Source organism: Danio rerio, chromosome 24, assembly GCF_049306965.1.
Source record: "Danio rerio strain Tuebingen ecotype United States chromosome 24, GRCz12tu, whole genome shotgun sequence".
NCBI lineage: Eukaryota > Metazoa > Chordata > Actinopteri > Cypriniformes > Danionidae > Danio > Danio rerio.
Window position 1 is genome coordinate 2,538,706 of NC_133199.1, and position 18,795 is coordinate 2,557,500.

The following is an 18,795-nucleotide window of genomic DNA, read 5'->3' on the forward strand; positions in this document are numbered from 1 at the left end:
TATTTTATGACAACATAACAACAAAGAACGTGAAAAGGCACGATGGAGGATGCCGAAAATGTGGCTTGTGAGTTTGCCACGTTTACCTTCGGCTGTCCTAAAGTTTCTGCCTCACCGAGGAGGGGCGGAAAAGAGACGGAACACAAAATGCCTAGCAACCATTATCTCCCCGGCGCGAGCCCTGCTGCCGTCTCCCGAGAGACCGAGCGGACTCATCCATTCCTTCAGTTCACAAGCACAAACTTACAATAAAACTAGCAGAAACAGTCATAAACTTCATATAAAGCAGCTAAAGCGTTTGTTTGGTGATGCGCGACTTAACTAGTCACGTTAAAACGACGCGTTCGACGCAAAAGCGAACCGACAGTTCGTTAACTTACTCAAATTACCTCAACAACTACCTGAACGCTTTCGTAGGCCATCCTTAAAGAGATAAACAAACTTCGTGACGCAACAGGTTGTTGTCGAAGTGGGACAAACAAACAACAACACACACACAAAAGTATGTGAAACAACAGAAAACACCATTTCGATGGTTGCTCGAAGCGTGGCAGAAACAGCGATCAAAGTGCACGCGAGATGTGATGCTCCGCGCGACAGCAGCGCGTTAGCTTAACGCTAGCTAACAGACGCACACTTTCAACCCCATCACCACACGCAACAAGTATTATACAGCTCTAAAAAGTTACTGAACACGAACATAAAGTTGTGTGCACCGAAATAGCCCAATGTCCGAAGGAAACAGCGCTGTTTAGGGCAGGTTTGGGCTGTGCGCGTGAGCATCAGGTCTCGCGCAACGAGGAAGCTGAAGTTTGGGAAAAAAAGTGTCCTTTTACTCCGCGTTAACTTTCCCACTGACTCCAACACAACAAACACATCAAATAAACACTTCATAACACAACAGCAGGCCCGAGAGAGAGTTTAAAGCAGAGCAGAGTAACTTACGTTTGACTTTGTTGGGGTTGGGTTGCTTTCGCCGAGACATGATGATGATGATGGTGATGATGAGAGAGAAAGAAAAAAAAAGAAAAGAAAGAAGCTGCAAAAGTTGTTCCGGAGAGGAATCAAAATGGCGTTTGTAAAAGATGTGCAAAGTTCGTCAACTTTGCGTTTGAGTTGCCCACTCTCCAGATTCCCCCACGCCGAGATGCTTTAGGGAGGAGAGAGGAAAACGCTTATTTCGTTTTCCTCCCACTGCGTCTCTCTCTCTCTCTCTCTCTCTCTCTCTCTCTCTCTCTCTCTCTCTCTCTCTCTCTCTCTCCTCTAAAGCTGATAAGTAAGGCGCAGGGTCACGTGTTGCTCTTCTAGTCTCCAAGGGGACGCGCGTTACTGAAGCTGCAGCCGCGCGCAAGCATCCCGAGCACTAAACTCACAAACATCCTCAAAACTGTTAGAAAACGGCATCTTTCTGCACCGACTTCATGTCACGTGGCCACTGAGAGTGCTTTTTCCTAAAGTAAAGGCAAAATATGCATGCAGGCCCAATGAATGTAAAAACAAAAAGTTGTTAGACGTGTGCATAAATAAATAAAAATATAACAAAATAATAATAATAAATAAATAAATAAATAATCATCCTAATTAAAGTTGACTTAGAAATACTCACTAAATTAATAATCAAATATTAACATCTCATATTAAAGGCAAAATTTGCATGCAGACACATTGAATGTACAAAAATAGATGTTAGACGTGTGCATAAATTAAATAAAAATATAACAAAATAATGTTAATAATAAATAAATAATCATCTAAATTAAAGTTGACTTAGAAAAACTCACAAAATTAATCAAATATTAACATCTCATATTAAAGGCAAAATTTGCATGCAGACGCATTGAATGTGAGATGAAGTTAGACGTGTATATAAACAAAAAGATAAATAGATAAATAAATAAATAAATAAATAAATATTCATATTAATTAATGCTGGCTCACTAAATTATTAAGCAATTATTAACATCACATAATAAAGGCAAAATTGTTATGCAGGCCCAATGAATGTAAAATCAGGTTAGACAGGTTAAACAAACAAAAAAATAAATATTAATCTTAATTAACGTTGACTTTGGAACTAATCAAATACCACAAATCAAATAGTAACATCACATATGAAGGGCAAAATTAGCATGCAGGCCCAATGAATGTAAAATGAAGATAGACGTGTATGTATAAATAAATAAATAAATAAACAATAAATAAATAAATAATCATTAATGTTGTCTCAATTAAATATTATTCAAATATTAGTATCTAATATTAAATGCAAAATTTGCATGCGTTTATGAATGCATAAATAAATATTCATCTTAGTTAACGTTGACTTTGGAAGATACACTAAAATACTAATTAAACATTAACATCACATATTAAAGGCAAAATTTATTTGCAGGCCCAATTAATGTAAAATAAAGTTAGATTTATGTATGAATAAATAAATAAATATTAATCTTAATTAACGTTAACGACTTTGGAAGATTCACTAAATTATTTATCAAATATTAACATCACATTATAAAGTTTGAATAAAATATATACAAAAGGAAAGTCGTAAGTGCCATGTGCTCTGTATTTAATATTTTATTGTTGTTGTAAATTAACCAGAGATTACTGCAGTACATTTGATAAGAAAATACTTTTTTGGTCATTCTGCAAAACTCCATGTTTTGAATGCTGTTTTAGCGTAAATCTGAGTTAAAATAAATTATATACATATATATATATATATATATATATATATATATATATATATAATTATTATTATTTAATGTTAAGTAAACCAAATATAAAATATTTTAAAACAAAAAAAGATCATAAAAGGCTTTTACTGACTTAAAAAGACAAATAAATAATGCTTAAATGTATGATATGATGATGATAACAATGACGATAATGATGATTTACACAGTTTAACAAGACTAACCCTATCCCATGTTATTAGAAATTCACAAATACAACAAAATACCAACAATAATAACATAATTAAAATATAACATAATACATATGTTTAGTTGACCTTTATACTTCCTACATGACAAACTAAATCTTAAACCACACAAATAAAATACTGGAAACCAATGCAAATTAAAGTCCAAAAAAACAAACAAACGAAAAAAAAGCAATTATTTTAAAGCATAAACATGACTTTATTTTCCATAAAGCTGCTAATACACTGATAAAAAAAAAATTATGATTTGCATTTACTACATTTTCAAAAGGTAAGTGGTTGCGAACAATTAATATGGGCTGAATTTAAACAAATAAAGTTGAACTTTACAACATTTAATCTGTTGGTTTAAATTCAGCCTATATAATTAATTTGCAACCACTCACCTGAATACATTCAATAAATCTAACAAATAATGTTTTCAGTGTAATAAACAAATTAAAAAGTCTTTAAAATTAAACAATTTGAGAGACCGTTCTGAGTCAGGCATGCAGCAGGTTAAACTGAGAAATATATATGCCATTTATCTTTAGATGATGAACTTGAGTTCAATGATGGGGATTGATCAAGCATGAGGTTTTGTTTGTTGCCGGTGGCTAAAGCTGCAAATTCCACCTGGTGCTGATAGCAGGACATGAGAGCCTCCCTTCCTCCAGCTCAGGCTGATTAGACTGGACAAACCTGCCCCCGCCGAGAGCCGCCAGCAGACGCATGCTGGGTATTACAACTGAAACACTCAGCACTTTATCAGTCATACTGATCAATTCTGATCACACAAACGTCCCATATCAGCTGGGTTATTAGTGCATGTATTAAAATGGCTGTATTAAAAATATTTTAAAAACTATTGCCGGTTAAGTACATACAACTACATGTTTAAAAAGCTACATACATACGATTGCATGTATTACAAATGAGAAACATACAACTGCATGTATTCAAAATTACATGAATACAACTGTGTGTTTTTAAAAATGATTAATCCAATTTACCTGTTGTATTAAGGTGAGTGGTTGCAAACTATTTATATGGGCTTATTTTACCAAACAAAGTAAATGGAGAGATGTTCAACTTAATTTGTTTGATGAAATTCAGCCCATATAAATAGTTTGCAACCACTTACCCTAAAAATGTGTAGTAAAACTAATGATTTTTTTTTGTGTACATATGACTGCATGTTTTAAAGTTACCAACAAACAGCTGCATGCTTTAAAACTGACATACTACTGCATATATTAGGCTACAAACATACAACAGCATGTATTAAAGGTGAAATACTTACAACTGCATGCATTAAAAATGACATAAGACTGTATTAAAGTCACAAACATACAACTGCATGTTTCAAAAATGACATACATATGATTGCATGTATTACAAATCAGAAACAGACAACTGCATGTATTAAAATTACATAAATACAACTGCAAAAAATATGAATTTTACAAACTAAACTGGTTGCAAACTATTTGTATGGGTTGAATTTAAACCAACGAATTAATGATAGTAATGTTTAATTTGTTTCTTTTAAATTAGCCCATATAAATTGTTTTAACCACTTATGGAACAAAATCAACGCCAAAAGTATTGAAATAAAAAGCTTATCGAAAAGCACAAACTGAAAAAATAATACACTGAATTAACAACTGCTTGCATTTTAATGACTTGTATTGCCAGGGTTTGTAATTTTAAGTGCTGAAATTTAACACATCTGTTTATTAAAAATGTGTTTATCTCAACTTAAAATATTTCAAACACGTTTTTATACTTTAAAATTCAATAATTCATATTCAATATTCAAAATTCAATATTCAATTCAGTTCAAAAAATTGCTTCCAAAAATTCAGTGGATCAAACCCGACTGTTAAAATTCGACGTTAATTTTGAACTGCAGGAAAAACAACAGATCTCCAGCTGCCTTTTCACTAGCAGGGGGACCAATTTAAGATGTTTAAACCAGTAAATAAGTGTTGTTTTTAATTTTGAAATAGTATTATTTTGCTCACCCCATGTTTATTACAAGACTTTTATAGCGTAATATACAACACCAACTCAGACAATAGATCTCTTTAAACTATAAAAAATGTTCATAAAAGTCACTTTTTTTACTTCTCAAAGTTAAAAAGTTGCAGGAGGAAAGATCATGCTCCCATAACGCAATTCAAAACTTAAATAAATGGGGAAAAGTAAAAAATAAGTCTAAAGCGCATGGCGCAAAAGCAATAAGGGGTGTCCGAATCCACTGCATTTATTAAAAATTACTAGAGTAAGTTGAGTTTTACTGCGATTCAACAACATATCTGGGCATAAAGGGGATTGAAATGTCATATCTCACAGAACCACGGTGCTACATTGCTTTTCTTACTAGAGTTTTTGTCTTGTTTCTAGTCCAAATATCTAAAAACTCTTAAATCTACAAGCTTTTTCTAGATGAGAAAACAATATTGTCTTGTTTTATGAAATAAAATGAAAGTTTTTTTTAGATTTTCCTTACAACAGCCACTGGGCTAAGCAAAATAATCTTGTTTTTCCTTTTGAAATAAATGATTTTGCTCACCCCATGTTCATTACAAGGTATTTGTAGCGCAAAATACAACATCAACACAGACAATAGATCATTCATTCATTCATTTTCTTTTCGCCTTAGTCTCATTATTAATCTGGGGTCGTCACAGAATGCCCTTTCAGCTGCAACCCATCACTGGGAAACATCCACACACACTCACTCACACACACATTCACTTGGGACAATTTTAGCTTACCCAATTCACCTGTACCACACATATTTGGACTTGTGGGGGAAACTGGAGCACCCAGAGGAAACCTTACGCGAATACCAGGAGAACATACAAACTCCACACAGAAACACCAACTGACCCAGCCGAGGCTCAAACCACTGACTTTCTTGCTGTGAGGCGAACATGCTATCCACTGCGACACCACGTCACTCAACAGTAAGTCACTTTAAACTCTTCAAAATGTTCATACAAGTCACTTTTTTAAACTTTTCAAAGTTAAAAAGTTGCAGGAGGAAAGATCATGCTCTCATAACACAATTCAAAACATAAATAAATGGGGAAAACTAACAAATGAATCACAAAATACAAGAAAACTGCTAATTTACAGACATTTTTTACAAAAATACCATGGAGGTGAATTGCAGTTATTCTCAAATCTCTTCAGCAAATCTTCCTTTGTGTTCAACAGAAGAAAGAAACTCAAACCGGTTTGGAGGATGTCAGAATCTTAATTTCTCTATGTGTGTGAACTGTCCCTTTAAGGGGCTTTGAGGAGTTTCTGTGTTCTATTCAAGTCAATGAATAACAGGTTTGAGCAGTTCATCATTTCCTCCCTAAGTTTGCTTCAAGTGTGTTCAAGCGATGCATTTTTGTTACAGAGCACCTCCAAAAAAAGTCAAATAAAGTCAACTATTAAAGTATTACAGTCTGGTTCATCCACAGCTTGCTTTTCCTGAACGCTCTACAAATCTAGTGCACAAAGTAAGACAAGATGCAGTGAGACCTCCATCTCCAAACTAGCCGAAACTTGAGAGTGATGTTATTTATTGACCGTTACCTAGGCTTCCGAATGCAACCCTGTTACTAGGGAACAACCTTTCACGGCAACAAAAGGTTTCCTTTATCCTCTGTGAACGAAGCTGAAAGAAGACCTCAGCAGCGCAGAGCAGAGCCATCCCACACTGCACTCCATCACAGCACTTTATCATCCCTACATAGTCAACATGATGGAGGAATTTATACAGTTTAATGACCAAAAAGACATAAAGGCGATCTAAATGATGCCGGGTCCTTTTAGTGGTGAAAATGACCAAATCCTCAAGCGATAGTTCACTCAAAATATACTTTATTTCTTCTCCATCATGTAGTTTTAAACCTTTGTGATTTCTGTTTTCTATCAAACACCATTCATTCATTCATTTTCTTTTTGGCTTAGCCCCTTTATTAATCTGTGGTTACCCCAGTGGAATGAACTGCCAACTTATCCAGCATATGTTTTATGCTGCAATCCATCACTGGGAAACACCCATACACTCCCATTCACACACATACACTATGGACAATTTAACTTTAGCGCCAATTCCCCTATAGCGCATGGGTTTGGACTGTGGGGGAAACCGGAGCACCCGGAGGAATCCCACGCCTCCACACATGCCAACTGGCCCAGCCTAGGCTCAAACCAGTGACCTTCTTGCTGTGAGATGACAGCTCTACCCACTGCGCCACCGCATCGACCTCTATCAAAGACTAAAGAAGAAATTTTGATGAAAGACGAAACCTTGAAGCCATTGACTTTCACAGTAGGAAAACAGAGGGAGGTCAATGGTTAGGAGAGAGCAGGGCACGAAGTAACACTTTTTGGTTGTGGCCAATGATGAACAAAGTAATAGGGTCAGACAAACCTTATTTTAAACAACACCGCACAAGCCTCTCCAACAAATGAGCATTGAAAATATGATCGCCGGCCCTATGGTTTCTGTGCAGTATAGCCAAAAGTGCCAGGAGTCAAAATGTTACTAGTTACCCCACCTACCGGGCAAGTTGTAACAGACACTTTGAGCCCCGGTGCATAGTCTAACAGGGTTGTGCTTATTCTCTTTATGAGTTCGCTTTGAGCATAACATGCATTAAACCAATCAGAGTTTCATCTCCCATTCCCTTTAAAAGTCAGTTGTGTCGCACCATGACGCATTTGCTATTTACATGTCGACTGTGTAAGAGGAAAAACTGAACGCTTCACTAGAGAGAAAACAGTTAAACAGAGCATCTGCAGCGCGAGGATAAAGAACGAGCCTCCTCCATTCAGCCTCTTTACTGTACTTTTACTCTTTACTCCTTTACTTTGGTGGAGTAAGGAAAAAGTGTTGTACTCACTCTACTGAAGACATCCATTAGCCCACATGTTTAATTTAATTTGCTAAGAGCAAAGATTAGTTTCAAAACTATTTCTAAATTCAGTTTTAATCTCCAGCAAAGGAATAAATGAACAATAATAATGAAGTGTGGTCAGTTATATCCAAACACACTTCCTCTTCTTATATGGTGATGCAGACGTCTCCAAAACCCCACAGGTGGACAAATCTAAACTTTTGTTTATTAAAACAATTATAAATATACAGATAATAAATAACACTGTTAATAATTATAAGATCGTCATGAAGAATAATAACAATAATAATAATAATAATAATAATAATAATAATTTTTGTAACATTTTAATCCTTTAATTCTTTTATTGTGTGTATTGCTGTACATTCTGTGTGTATTAAGCAATGTGTAGTTGTTTAAAGTGCACAACTAACGCGCTCTGCGCTGGACTTTAGAGCAGCTTTCAGCTGGTCAATGATGCAGTCAATTTTAGTTCAAAATAGCAACAAGCCAACAATGCGCCTTAACACACCTCCTTTCTAGAATAACTTTTTTTTCAGTATTCAGTTGTCTAACAAAACAAAAACGTTTTTGATCCACTTCAAATGTTGACTACTGGATTATAAAAACCTGTAAGTCATTCATTCATTCATTTTTTTCGGCTTAGTCTTTATATTTCAGAGGGCACTACAGTGTTATGCAGTGGACTCATAACACACTCATACACTACAGCAAATTTAGTTAATCAATTCTCCTATAGCGCATGTGTTTGGACTGTGGGGGAAGCCGGATCACCCGGAGGAAACCCACGCCAACATGGGGAGAACATGCAAACTCCACACGGAAATGCCAACTGGCCCAGCCGAGACTCAAACCAGTGATCTTCCTGCTGTGAGGCGACAGTGCTAACCACTGAGCCACTGTGCTGTCTCAATAGTTAATAACTAAAGAGAATTTTGCATGATTGGCCATAGTTTTACACCAGTAATCATCTGAAATCAACACATGTCAAAATTAGGCCATTTATTTTAAAATAAGCACACGCTCGTGCACTGCATGAGTTGCTTTAGCAGGCTCCAGCATTACAGATATGGGTGGCTGGAGAGAAGTGAAAAAACAGGTTTTCTGCTCCTTCATGTTGCTGTATTTGGTTACTGTGGGCTCAAATAATTAGTCCAGTTATCTGTTTATTAATAAACAACATTAGAGATGAATGGCATTGTGCACTCAAATAAACCTTTGGGTTGCCAAAAGAACTGTTCAGTGATTTATTATTTATTTTTAGCACCTTTTTTTGCAAGAAAAATGTCCTTATTGGAAATCAAAGACTATGAATAATCTTTTATTTTAAGAGTGTACTGACTATTTGCGTATTTATCAGCCACCTATAATCCATCTGCCTTGCAATATACATAAAAATAGCATCTAACTATAACAGTATGAAGCGTTTCAAAGGTAAACTGGTGTTGAAATAAGTTGTTAAAACGATAATTAAGCTAAAGGTGAATATTTACCACCTCTTAAGTGGTTCCAAATACTAAAAACACTTATCGCTAATCATTAATCCATTCGTTTTCCTTTGGCTTAGTCACTGATTTCTCTGGGGTTGCCACAGCGGAATGAACTTCCAACTATTCCAACATATGTTTTACACACCAGATGCCCTTCCAACTGCAACCCAGTGCACTCTCATTCACACACACACACACACACACACACACACACACACACACACACACACGCACACACACACACACACACACTATGGCCAATTTAGTTAACCCAATTCACCTATAGTGCATGTGTTTAGACCGTGCATGGGGGAAACTGGAGCACCCGGAGGAAGTCCACACCAACACAAGGAGACCATGCTGGGACTCAAACCAGCAACCTTCTTGCTGTGAAATGACAGTGCTAACCACTGAGCCATCGTGCCACCCTTGATCGCTAATCAAAAAATGCTAATCTTCTTTTGTTGTCAGCAAAAGAAAGAAACTCAAGCAGTTTTGCAATAATCGAAGGGTGAATAAACGATGACAGAACTTAATTTTTGCGTGAACTATCCTTTTAATCGAGCAGACTATAGCGTTACATTGCTAATGAAGACAATTTGGGGCCTGCTAATGTTGTTTGCTAATGCTAGATCCACTGCTAGGCTACTCTAACTTTCCTTTTGCTTTCAAAACCTGAAAAAAAAATCACTTCCTAAATCACTGAAGCACCAGAATGTGACGTATACAAGCTAACTCAGAATGATTATGCAATATTTGCCTGATGGAAGTTCTGTCATAAGCTAAAGCGAGTAAAGTAAGACAAGGATTTTGATTAAATCGAACATGAGACGACTCAGGCTTCAACCAGATCTGCCTGTTAAATTTTACATGTCTGCAATAGCACTGTATGTGCCTACATTAGCACACTAAGCATGTGACAAATGTATATGTTAGCATTAAAAAGGACAGAGATTTTGGAGCTTATGTTGTTTGCAGTTTGAATTCCAGGCTTGTTGTTTTTTATGGACGTCAATGTTCTTTAAATGATCTTTTTTAGAGCTCAGTAGAAGAAAGAAACTCTTAAAGGTTTATTATAACCACTTGAGGGTGAATAGTGAGTAATTTTTAGACTGTGTGTGAACTATCCCTTTAAAAAGCTAGACTTTTGACAAACGTTTCACTTCTTTGTTCAGTTTAATAGCATTACATGTGTTTATTATAAGTACTCGGGGATTTTGTGTACTTGAAGCAATGCAAAAATTAAAAGTGGTTATTAAAAGGACACCATGAGGATGTAGCTTAGCCCTCAACACAAGTAGAAAGATGAACAGCGGAAATGAGACTATAAACAGCAGACAGCGAGAAGAGTTCATGGCGCCATCTATTGGTGATAGTCAGTATTGCGCTGCTTAATTTTACTGTTTACTTTCCTCCTTTTTCATTTTTTTTTTTTGGCTGAATCACACAAAGGCATATGAAAGCTAATAAACAATGAGGCATAATAAATAATAATGAAAATCACACAAAGGTAAACATAACGCAACAACACATCTTTGAAAACTAAGGGAAGTTCTTGTGACCATATCTTATATTTGATATTTATTGTTATTCTCGACATAACAAATGTTGTTTTCTCATGATTACTTTCTCTGCTTTTCATTTACTTATTTAATATAATTATTTAATAACTTTTATTACTTTAATATTGTTATTATTATTATCATTATTATCATTATGATTATTATTATTAATAAAAAAATCCTGCTTCAATAATGCTCTGCACTGAAAAAAAACGAAAAAATAACTTTAAAAAATTATATTAATTGCTAAAAATTCTTTTTTTGAATTTAATTTTTAAAATAAGAGGAATTTTCATCAAACAAATATTAAAATGGCATGTTTTATTATTATGATTATTATGATTATTATTTTTATTATTATTATTATTACTAGTAGTAGTAGTAGTAGTAATATAATCAAGCATACAAAAGAGGACAAAGACAAAAAAACAAGCACAAGCAAAAGCAAAATAAAGGAAAATAACATAAAATAAAATGCATAAAATACTAAAGTACCGACATCAGGGAAGTTAAATGAATTATATTTTATACATGTCAAAACATCCTTATTTACCATGCGCTATTAAATGTATTTTCATGCATGTTTTCTCGTGATCACAAATTTAATATTTTCATAATCTCAACATAATAAAACTTGTTTTCTCATGATTACTTTTTCCTGCTTATTATGTATCTATTTTAATAATAATATTATTTATTAACTTATTACTTTTTTATTATCATTAAGCATGCAAAACAGTACCAAGACCAAAGACAAAAAAAAACTAAAAAACAAATGAACACAGATATATAAAAGAAAGTAAAAAATACAACAAAACAGAATAAAATAAAATAATAAAGAACCAACATCAGAGAAATTAAATAAATTATAATTTTATAATATGACATAACAATTTCATCATTTATAATATAATATTATTTATTTTCTGATCTTATATTGGAATGGATTTTAAAGTATACTTTAAGATCAGCAACATGTTCTGTACTGCAAAGATGTACTGTAATTACATTAAAATGTGAGAAAAGTGTAAAGAAAAAATGTGAAATGCCCTCTCAGAGATTAGGTACATTTAAGATAAAACTCTTCTGGAAATTTAATACAAAAAAAGTCCATAAACCGTGTGCATCCTTATGGACATTGATGACTTTTTCATTTAGTTTTTGTGTGTGGTGATTTTGATTGTGTAAATAACAATAATATTAGCCTTTTTTAAAGAAGATTTAACATTTCACCATTTTTTGCTACTTTACATTAAAAAGATTTGTCCTTGATCTACAGAACAAAATGTAAATATTTAAAAAAATATATAATAACAATATAAGTATGTTAAATTTATTTATATTAAATTTCATACATTTCAAACAAAGTCATACATTTTTTGCAAACAAACTTCTATTCTGTTGGCAAAGACTTCAGAATTGCTAAAAAAAAAAAAAAGCTAATTTTTAATATTTTGGTTTGACTTGTCGAACAAAAAAACACTAAATTTTAAGTTAATCCTGCATGTCTCAATAATAGTCTGCACTGAAAAGCGAAGAATAACTTTAAAAAAAATAGAAAATTAAATAAAAAAAGAAGAAATATTAAAATGGCATGTTTTTTATACACTATTGACTATTTTGAGGGATGTAAATGATAACAATGGTCCTGATGTATTTCCTGTTTTACATTTTATAGACCATTTCAATGTGGTCATGTCATTAACCCATGAATATTTCCTGCGTGTTATCAAACTATTTCATAACTTTAACTAAAGGCAATTCAGTCATAACTTCATGTTAAAACAGCTATCATAACATTATTTATCAATATGTGGCTCTTTTTGGATTCTCAGAAGCTGTAGAAATTAAAAATGTAAAACAGGAAATACGTTTAGAGCGTTGTTTTGTTTACATCCCTCATAATGGTAGATAGCTTCTGAGAATCCAAAACAACATATTGATAAGTATTGATAAATATTCCTATGACCGGTGTTCTAACATAACGATATGACTGAATTGCCTCTTGTTATTGTTATGAAGAAGTTTGATAAGCAGGAAATTTTCATGGGCCAATGACATGACCACATTGAAATGGTCTATATGTTTATATAATTATAGTTTGGGATGAAGTCAAAACAACAAAACTCTAAAATCACCTGAAAGCTGCAAAAATCCCGAACGCATGCAGAAATTCCCTTACTTTCCTAAATGAAGAAACAACAATAACGTTTAAAAGAGGAACAGCACAATTATCTTTGAACAACTTAGATCATAATGAGAGAATAAATAAGTTCTCTAGTCTTAAAAGATCACCAAAAGCTAAGTGTAGCATTCACACAGGCGATCTGGAAACCATCTTGATTTATTCCATGAACCATTAGATTAAAATCGCCCTGTGGGAGGGAAACAAAGAGTTAAACATCAGACAAAAACCATTTATAAACAAAAACCTAAATGTTAAAAATAGATCCAAACCTTTAGAGGAAGGTCTACTTTTGATTTAATTAACATCTCGAAGGTGATCATTTCTGGAGAAATTCATAACAAACGCATTATTTCATTACTATAATAATGTCAGATTGCTTTCTGTATACAGATGAGGGCTATATGATTAGTGAAATACTTCAACTTTTTCTCAAGTTATGTTTAACACAGCAAGGAATCTTTTCACAGTATTTCCTATAATATTTTTTCTTCTGGAGAAAGATTTATTTGTTTTATTTCGGCTAGAATAAAAGCAGTTTTTACATTTTTTTTAAAAGCCATTAAGGTCAATATTATTAGCCCCCTTAAACAATATTTGTTTTGGATTGTCTACAGAACAAACTATCATACAATGACTTGCCTAATTACCCTAACTCACCTAATTAAACTAATTAACCTGCACTGTTGCTGCAATTGTACAGTTATTTACAATATACTGTCTTTACAGTTCACTACTGTAATATGCACTGCATTGCAAGAGTATCTGTCTGCGGACCGCAAGACAGGGGTGTAAGCTACTACAATTACACCCCTTGGCAAGATCAAGATCCCATTAAACAATGGGAGACGTCACAACGAGATTGGTGGTAAGATGGCGGAAATACTTACCAGAGAACAAGAGTTTTCTCCAAATTTATCCACAACCAATTCAGTTGATATTTTATTATATTGATTTATTTAGCAATTCCACCATGCAACTTCACTTGCTGATCCGTTTTGTCATGATATGGGGGTGTCCAAACTCTGTCCTGGAGGGCCGGTGTCCTGCTGAGTTTAGCTCCAACTTGCTTCAACACACCTGCCTGGAAGTTTCTATTATATCTAGTAAGTACTTGATTAGCTGGTTCAGGTGTGTTTGATTAGGGTTGGAGCTAAACTCTCCAGGACACCCCTGTTATAGAGGTTAATAACTATGATGGATGGGTTTAGGTGTGGAGTAGGTGTGGAAGGCTCGTTACGCTGTTTGATGTTGCAATTTAATATTTTCTTATTATATTATGCTACTTGGTCTGTATAGTCATGCAAACATTTGTTTGTTGAGCAAGTAGTTTGGCCATTTTCAGCCGTTTATTATTCCTTGTCATTTCTCCCATAGGCGACTGAATCGGAAGTTCTAAGACAATCGCGAAAACAGGCGCACTTCCGCATTTTAGAATAAGGTCAATATAGTACGCTCAAATCACTGTGAGCCGAGTAGTATGCCTGAATTCATAGAATTGGAAAATCAGTATGCGAGAAATACCCGGATGACTTACTACTTCCGGATGACTTACTACTTCCGGCGAGATTCTGGAGTGCACATCCCATGCATGCTACGCTATCCCATAATGCCTCCCGAGACAATTCATGAATGGAAGTGAGGCGATGCAACTGACGCAGGTAGGTCACGTGACCATGACACAATGGCGGATGTAGTACGTCTGAATTCCATTCATACTTTATAGAATGTATAGAACGGCCGAGTAGTACGCTTAAATTCAAATGCAGTACCTACTTAGTAGTAAGCAGTTTCGGATGCAGCCAATGTTAATAACTGATGGGTACAGCGCCATCTGGCTGACAACTTAGTTTTAACATGTGGGTGTCCATAACTTGTAGTGACGCTCCTTCATGTTATTCCGTTGTCTGCAGACAGACCCTACCCCTGCATTGTCTCATTTTAATAACTTCCTGCATAGTAGGAATTTGCGGTACTCAATTGTAAACAAAGTAATCAAGCACAAGCTCCTGTACTGTACTGTAGACAAAAATGTGTCTCTTATTTAGACTTTATTATAATAAAAATACTAAAAATATTTTTGCACAGCTAATAAAATGAAAATAAATGACAGTAAAACTACTGTAAAATTAAAATGTGGTAAAGGGCATTTTACTATAAAAGAAGTCGTGGAAGGGATACTGTAAAAATAAATGAAATTGCGGTAGAGTCCTGCTACTGTAAACACATTTACAGGTCAGTTACTGTAAAGGGACAGTTTCTGTAATTACTGGCATTAGTGCTGCCTGTAAGTTACCGTAAAGACACAATCAAATATCTAAGAGTGTAGTTAAGCCTTTAAACACCCCTTTAATGCCAGTATCTTACAAATATCTAGTCAAATATTACGTGCTGTCATCATGGCAAAGAAATCAGTTATTAGAAATGAGTTATTACAGCTATTATGATTAGAAATGTGTTGAACAAATCTACTATCCGCTAAACAGAACTTGAGGAAAGGTATAAAAGAATTGAAATTTAACAGGAGGGCTTATAATTCTGACTTCATCTCTATATTATAAAAATGACCCAATGCAAACTCCGTTTACCTCCTCTCCGGCTTCCACAAAATGTAAAGCGTGGGAACTGAGGAAGGCAGAGAGGCTCATCCACACCCCAGACGTGCAGTCCATTCAGAAACAGCTTAATAGAGGAGTAAAACTCAGTGATGGACTGCCCTAGAGAAAAAACACACACTGTTAACAATTTCCCACAGAATCTACAGTAACTCAATTACTGCAAAATGCCTGTTTTTACATTGCAGCACATTTATATTGCTGTATATGTATTTACAGTATTGTGTATTCTTGCTGTATAATATACATTTTGCAATATACAGTTGTCATTTTCACAACGCAAATTTAAAGTAAAACACAGCAACAAACTGCATTTCTGTCCTAGAGTAAAATACAGTTCATATTACAGGTAAATACTGTGCCATTTACAAAATTGTTAACAGTGGAGTTACTACTTTACATGAATTCGATAACCTGAAAGGGAAATATTATTGTGGCAAGACGAACACTCACTCAGAATAAAGGCTATTCTGACTGTTGTGGGATCTGTGAGTTTGTTCGGACAGGGCAGGAATGAGACACCGACGTCCTGTAATGGGTCTGAAATAACTAAACGACAAAATTAAGGATAAAAAGTCAGAATTATTAGCCCCCCTGTATATAATTTCCCCCAATTTTTTTTCAACACATTTCTAAACATGATAGTTTTAATAACTCATTTCTTATAACTGATTTCTTTTATCTTTGCCATGATGACAGTAAATAATATTAGACTAGATATTCTTCAAGATACTAGAATTCAGCTTAAAGTGACATTTAAAGGTTTAACTAGGGTAATTAGGGTAACGTTAGAGTAATTAGACAAGTCATTGTATAACAGTGGTTTGTTTCTTTAGACAATCAATAAAAATATTGCTTAAAGGGGCTAATAATGTTGACCTTAAAATGGTTTAAAAAATATTATAGGAAATACTGCGAAAAATTTCTTGCTCTGTTAATCAACATTTGGGATATATATATATATATATATATATATAAACAATCACAGAATGGTGAATAATTGTGACTTCAACTGCAATACATGTGTAAATGAAACAAATCAAAACATCAAGGCAAGGTGATAAAGGTGGAAATAAGTTCCTGTTAATGATTGACACCTGTCAATCAATCAACTGAAAACACTCAGAATATCATGTTGGCTTCAGAACATTTTTTTTTTTTTTAAAAGGAGGTAAAAAAAGTTTATTATGCTCACCACGGCTGTTTTGTTTGGTCAAAAATATCATAATATTCTGATTAAATATCAAATAATATTCTGAAATATTGTTAAAGTATAACTGCATGTTTTCTATTTTAACATATTTTAAATAGTCATTCATTCTTGTGATTCAGGGCTGAATTTTCAGCAACATTTCTCCAGTGAGTGTCACATGATTATTCAGAAATCATTCTAATGTTTTTGAACCAAACTATAGTGAAGTCAATCAAACAAGAGACAAATGAAAACATTCAGAATTGTATGTTGGGGTCGAAACACTTTTTCCTTATTTAAAAAAAAGGACTATTATGTTCATTGTGAGGCGACGCAGTGGCGCAGTAGGTAGTGCTGTCACCTCACAGTAAGAAGGTCGCAGCTGGGTCAGTTGGCGTTTCTGTATGGAGTTTGCATGTTCTCCCTGCGTTCGTGTGGGTTTCCTCTGGGTGCCCCCACAGTCCAAATACATGCGATACAGGTGGATTGGGTAGGCTAAATTGTCCTTAGTGTATGAGTGTGTGTGTAAATGAGTGTGTGTGGATGTTTCCCAGAGATGGGTTGCGGCTGGAAGCGCATCTGCTGCGTAAAAACATGCTGGATAAGTTGGCGGTTCATTTCGCTGTGGCGACCCCGGATTAATAAAGGGACTAAGCCGAATAGAAAATGAATTAATGAATGAATGAATGTTCATTGTGGCTATTTATTTCGCTCAAAAATAATTAACATTCTAAAATATTATTACAATATAAAATGCATGTTTTCTATTTTACATATTTTTTAAAGTCATTATTTTTGTGATTTAGGGCTGAATTTTCAGCATAATTCTCCAATTAGTGTCACACAATTACTCAGAAAACATTGTAATATGTTACATTTTCTGCTCAAAGTTATTATGAGAAAAATACTACACTATACTAAACATACTATGGTAAAGTACTGGAATTAACATGTGTTAATTCTATGTGGTAACACAGCTACTATAATTTTTTCATTTTCCTTTGGCTCAGTCCCTTAATTAATCAGTGGGTCACCACAGCGGAATGAACCGCCAACTATTCCAGCATATGTTTTACACAGTGGATGCCTTTCCAGCTGCAACCCAGTACTGGGAAACACCCATACACACTGTGTATGTAATATAGTTTATGTAATATGACTATAATATGTAATATGAAATATATAGTACAAGGTAAACTAAAACATAATGTAATATACTGTAATATAAACAGTAAAATACACTTTATAATAATTCTAAAGCAGCATATGTTTTACTATAGATTACTACAGTATTTTTTCATGTGGGTTAAAAGACCTCAGAACAGAAAACAAAGAGATTAACAGCAACCACAGGGAAGCCAAATCTTTAGCAACATTACCAACATCGTTACTTGTATCAAGTGAATGCAGTTCAGCTGAATAAAATGTCTCTTACAGACCCCAACATTTTTACCGGTGTATTTTTCATCACTCTGATCTCACCGCAGCTCCTGTAGGTCACCGTGAGCTTGTTGGAGTTGCAGATCGTATGAAGCGGCCATTGGGGATCCTGAGAGTGAGCCCGATCCATCTGAACCAAACCCAGAATCAGAAACAGCAGCATGTTGAAATAGGTCTTCATAGAACTCGCTTCTGTTGAATTTAGGGTGGACGAGAGCAGCTTAACTTCTCATTTGGGTCATCGGATAATGTCAGCGTGTCACTGGCTTTCACTTCCCTGCAGTTTCAAACAATGCTTCATTAAAGCACTTCATCAAACCCACAAGAAAAACATTTACTAAAACTTCCAGCTTCTCTTTTCATTTCAGCCCTGTCTATAATAAAATATTTTAGTGTTTCCTTTTTTTTTTAACCCTTTATAGGGCACTCACTGGAAATACCATGAGTACATGAGTGT

At 34.4% G+C, this 18,795-nt stretch overlaps 3 protein-coding genes across 6 annotated transcripts in view; 1 reads left to right on the forward strand and 2 right to left on the reverse strand.

Moving 5' to 3' along the window:
* The window catches only part of rreb1a (ras responsive element binding protein 1a), a 103,734-nt gene extending 102,527 nt beyond the window's left edge, over positions 1 to 1,207 (reverse strand). For both annotated transcript variants that reach the window (XM_002666582.8, XM_005162477.6), the window contains exon 1: positions 946 to 1,207. In XM_002666582.8, the coding sequence (XP_002666628.3) occupies positions 946 to 985 (40 nt within the window). In that variant the 5' untranslated portion in view covers positions 986 to 1,207. The remainder of the gene's footprint in view (positions 1 to 945) is intronic.
* f13a1a.2 (coagulation factor XIII, A1 polypeptide a, tandem duplicate 2) overlaps positions 1 to 18,795 on the forward strand; it is a 56,386-nt gene that overhangs the window by 15,110 nt on the left and 22,481 nt on the right. Inside the window, exon 1 of one of the 2 annotated variants that reach the window (XM_073941368.1) lies at positions 5,648 to 5,901. The exons of the other annotated variant lie outside the window; for it this stretch is intronic. The gene's annotated coding sequence lies outside the window, so the exon portion shown is untranslated. Of the gene's footprint in view, positions 1 to 5,647; positions 5,902 to 18,795 lie in introns of those variants that run through there. 2 annotated transcript variants of the gene reach the window in all.
* On the reverse strand, positions 12,230 to 18,623 carry ly86 (lymphocyte antigen 86). Of its 2 annotated transcripts, none has more exons than XM_009297218.5 (5): positions 18,381 to 18,623; positions 16,160 to 16,246; positions 15,680 to 15,808; positions 13,364 to 13,416; positions 12,230 to 13,281 (listed from the first exon to the last, which is right to left on the reverse strand). In XM_009297218.5, the coding sequence occupies exons 1-5, from the start codon at positions 18,517 to 18,519 to the stop codon at positions 13,198 to 13,200; spliced, it is 492 nt and encodes a 163-aa protein (XP_009295493.1). In that variant the 5' UTR covers positions 18,520 to 18,623; the 3' UTR covers positions 12,230 to 13,197. The 2 variants fall into 2 exon arrangements, with proteins under 2 accessions (XP_009295493.1, NP_001297417.1); NM_001310488.1 differs by having other exon boundaries at positions 13,198 to 13,281; positions 16,160 to 16,255; positions 18,381 to 18,519.